Source organism: Miniopterus schreibersii (genome assembly GCF_964146895.1).
Source record: "Miniopterus schreibersii genome assembly, chromosome: 5".
NCBI classification, from domain to species: domain Eukaryota; kingdom Metazoa; phylum Chordata; class Mammalia; order Chiroptera; family Miniopteridae; genus Miniopterus; species Miniopterus schreibersii.
The window spans coordinates 520224-523963 of NC_138106.1; the positions used below are offsets into that span (position 1 = coordinate 520224).

The following is a 3740-nucleotide window of genomic DNA, read 5'->3' on the forward strand; positions in this document are numbered from 1 at the left end:
CTCAATTCCTCCCCCGTTGTCCCATTTATGAGAGACCTTAACTAACACAACAGAAAATAACAGCATGGGCTTGGAGACTGAAACGTGGCCTCAGAGCTGCGTGGGAAAGGGCAGTGTTTGGAATTGTGGGAATTACAGGGCGCAGGCCTCACGCGAATGGAGCAGCGAGTCCCCCGGGAACTGTGAGCAAGGAGACCGGTGTCGCCAGATTTTCAGGGATTTTAAAAGAAGCCAAAAGGCCATATTTTATGCGAATTCTTTTGATATTTAAGTGTTGGCGACTGATTCGGAGTTTAATAAAAGCCCACAGGGGCCTATACGTGTGGGATGAGCAGGCCTGCGTGGGCTGGATTCAACGGAGGGCCTGAGAGCTTGTGATCTGTCGTCCCAGCTGGGACCCATCACATCCCACTGATGTGAGGACAGGTGCAGACGGGCAGGGGCAAGAGGGCAGCTAGGAGGCTGTGTCACTGTAGACAGATTTTCTTGACTCTGTGTTTCTAAATTAAATTCACTGGGGTGACATTGGTTAATAACATTATGTAGGTTTCAAGCTACAATTTGATGACACATCAGCTGTAGGTTGCATTGTGTGCTCATCCCTCAAAGTCTCGTCTCCTTGGGTCACCCCAGACTTGACCCCCTTACCCTCTTCGCCCTCTCCCACCCCTTCCTCTCTGGTCCCCACCACACTGCTGTCTGCGTCTATGAATTTTTGTTTGTTTTTCTTGTTTGTGCATTTGTGGCTCTCAGTTTTATATCCCACATGTAAGTGAAATCAGGTGGTTCTCGACTTTTCCTGTCTGACTTGTTTCGCTTAGCGTGATGTCCTCAAGGTCCACCCATGTTGTCACAAATGGCAGTATGTCATCGTTTCTTAGGGCCGAGAGTGCGCCATCGTGTGTGTTATATACCACGTCTCCTTTACCCAATCATCTATCGGGAGACACTGAAGCTGTTTCCCTGTCTTGGCCACCGTGACTAATGCATCCATACTCATATCAACTATTATACGCATAATGTCATGTTCTTTTTCTTAAAAAGGACCCCAAAATTATAAACTTTGGGACTCCAAGACCTGGATCCACCTGCAGTCAGAAAGCGAGGACAGAGTCACCACAAGTAGGGAGAGAAACGGAGGAGCATTCGTGACCTTGGAAACGCTCGAAGGGCATTCAAAATGTTGAGGCTGTGGTTTAGACGTGTCTTGGGAGAGTAGACCCCAGGATATTTCACAAATATAAACATATCAGACAAAAGCCACTAATTAAGTTCACTTTGAAACTTGATTTGATTGAATTTAGAAGTAGCGTGTCCGTAGGTTGTCCAGCGGGGTAGGAAAACCCCCCGAGAGTCCTGGCCCCCCGCCCACCGCGGCCCCTTGTTTCCTCATGGTCTCGGCAGCATCTCCCACCGTGTTCCTCTTCATCTGTGTCCATAGCATCTCTTATGCTCGGTGTGACTTTATTTTTGTAAACACTAAATTGAAAAGAAAGTAGGTTCAGGATGTTCCTTCTGGTCCCTGCTCTCGGCCCCTTTGCCTCACTTACCTGGACCCTGTAGGCTGCACCCGTAAGCCCCGCTAACTGTAAGCAATGGGTGGGTAACCCTGTGAGGCAGCGAGAATCAGTGGTTCCAGGTAGGGCCGACCTTCAGAGGGCTCCTATCAATACCGAGCCTGCCCCTCGGAGCAGGCGCACGGGGGTCATGGACACGTGGAATGGAGGGACCTCCGGGCCGGGAGGAAGCGCTCGTTACACACCGTGGTGGCATTCGCACTGATGCAACTCACTGGCAGAGGCTATAAATCCAAAACGAGTTCCCCATAAAATGAAAGATGAAGTTAGTTACCGGCAATGACAAAGAGAATGGCTGAGCTACATGTATTTAAAAGAGGGACTTCAAATATGTAAAAGATGACCCTGTGGGTGCCACACCCCCTGCTGGGAGTATATAAACCCCACAGTCCAGGGCTGACACTCAGACTCCGACTCTTCTCACTGTCACTCGCTGAACTCACATCTCGTCTCCCGTCAACATGTCCCACGGCTGCTGCTCTGGAAACCTCTCCTCCCGCTCCCTCGGGGGCTCCCTCGGGGGCTCCCTGTGCCACCCTGGCTCCTCCTGTGGCTCTTCCTACCCCAGAACCCTGGTCTACAGCACTGAGCTCTGCTCCCCCAGCCCCTGCCCGCGGGGCTCCTCTCTCCGCAGTGGCTGCCAGGAGACCTGCTGGGAGCCCCGCAGCTGCCAGACGTCCTGCTGTGGCCCGAGGACCCCCACGCTCTGCAGTCCCTGCTGGACGACTCGTCCTGGGGCTCTGGGCTCTGGGTCCAGCAGCAGCTGCTACTCCCTGGGCTGCGGGTCCCGAAGATCCTACTCCCTGGGCTGTGGGTCCAGCCGCAGCTGCTACTCCCTGGGCTGTGGGCCCCGAAGCTCCTACTCTCTGGGCTGTGGGCCCCGAAGCTCCTACTCTCTGGGCTGTGGGCCCCGAAGCTCCTACTCTCTGGGCTGTGGGCCCCGAAGCTCCTACTCCCTGGGCTATAGGCCCCAAAGCTCCTACTTCCTGGGCTGTGGGCCCCGAAGCTCCTACTCCCTGGGCTATAGGCCCCAAAGCTCCTACTCTCTGGGCTGTGGGCCCCGAAGCTCCTACTCTCTGGGCTGTGGGCCCCGAAGCTCCTACTTCCTGGGCTGTGGGTCCAGCCGCAGCTGCTACTCCCTGGGCTGTGGGTCCCGAAGCTCCTACTCCCGGGGCTGTGGGTCCCGCAGCTTCAGACCCCTGGGCTATGGAGGCTGTGGCTTCCCTTCCCTGAGCTACGGATCCGGATCCTGCCGCCCGACCTCCTTGACTTCCAGGATCACGCCGTCTCCTTGTTACAGACCAGCCTGTGGGTCTACCTGCTGCTGATCACCTTGTTCAGCTTCCCTTCCTGTGGTCGGCTACCCTCCAGGCCTGTCCTCACACCGTCTTCACCTCCGCGGCGGACGGGATGAACCTCCCCTTATTCTCTATCAAATTCTCACCTGCTCTCTGGCCCCCAATATGACTAAAAGACTTTATCTAAAAAGTTCTGTAATTAATATATTAACTCTCCACTGGAGATGGAATGAGTGTTATTGGATTTTCTTCCAAAATTGTATGACATGTCAAATCATTATAATCTAATAAATCAGTTGGTTCTGATACCCAGCTATGTTTATCGTCACTAGCTCTTTATTTACTGGGGGTTTTATTGTGACATAGGAAAGAGTCTCATGAAAAGATTAATATGCCCATGGAAATAGGCTGTAAAATCCTAGGAAGTTGGGGATTTGAACAAATTTTGAGGGACCTCAGGCGTTTTTCTTACTCAGACTATAAGTAGTTGGAGACTCTTGTTTGAATGTGTAGACTTTTATGAATTAAAAGCAAAATCAGGAATTAGATTGGTTCCCTCATAAGACGGGGTCCTCGTGTGTAAACCAACAGGCAAGAGGCAGCAGGCTGGGTGACAGTCATATGAGAAATCCAGGGAACAAAAATAATACTTCAGTGTGAATGGTTAGGGTTATACATGAAATAGAAGACAAACGAGCCTTCAATTATGCCTTTACATAGATAGATATGGTATATCTATGAATCGATGTAGATAAAACTGTGGATACAGTTACAGAAATATAGATGAATACATAGCTATAGATACGGAGACAGGCTGATACCCAAGGAAACGTCACCAGACCTCAAGAAGTTAAGAAATGACTAA

At 51.3% G+C, this 3740-nt stretch overlaps 1 protein-coding gene across 1 annotated transcript; it reads left to right on the forward strand.

Annotated features, from left to right (window-relative positions):
- Positions 1 to 2038: 2038 nt before the first annotated feature.
- Positions 2039 to 2905, forward strand: LOC308557917 (keratin-associated protein 13-1-like; the record flags this gene model as incomplete). Its single annotated transcript, XM_081138817.1, has 2 exons — positions 2039 to 2400; positions 2767 to 2905. The coding sequence occupies 2 exons, from the start codon at positions 2039 to 2041 to the stop codon at positions 2903 to 2905; spliced, it is 501 nt and encodes a 166-aa protein (XP_080994943.1).
- Positions 2906 to 3740: the final 835 nt, after the last annotated feature.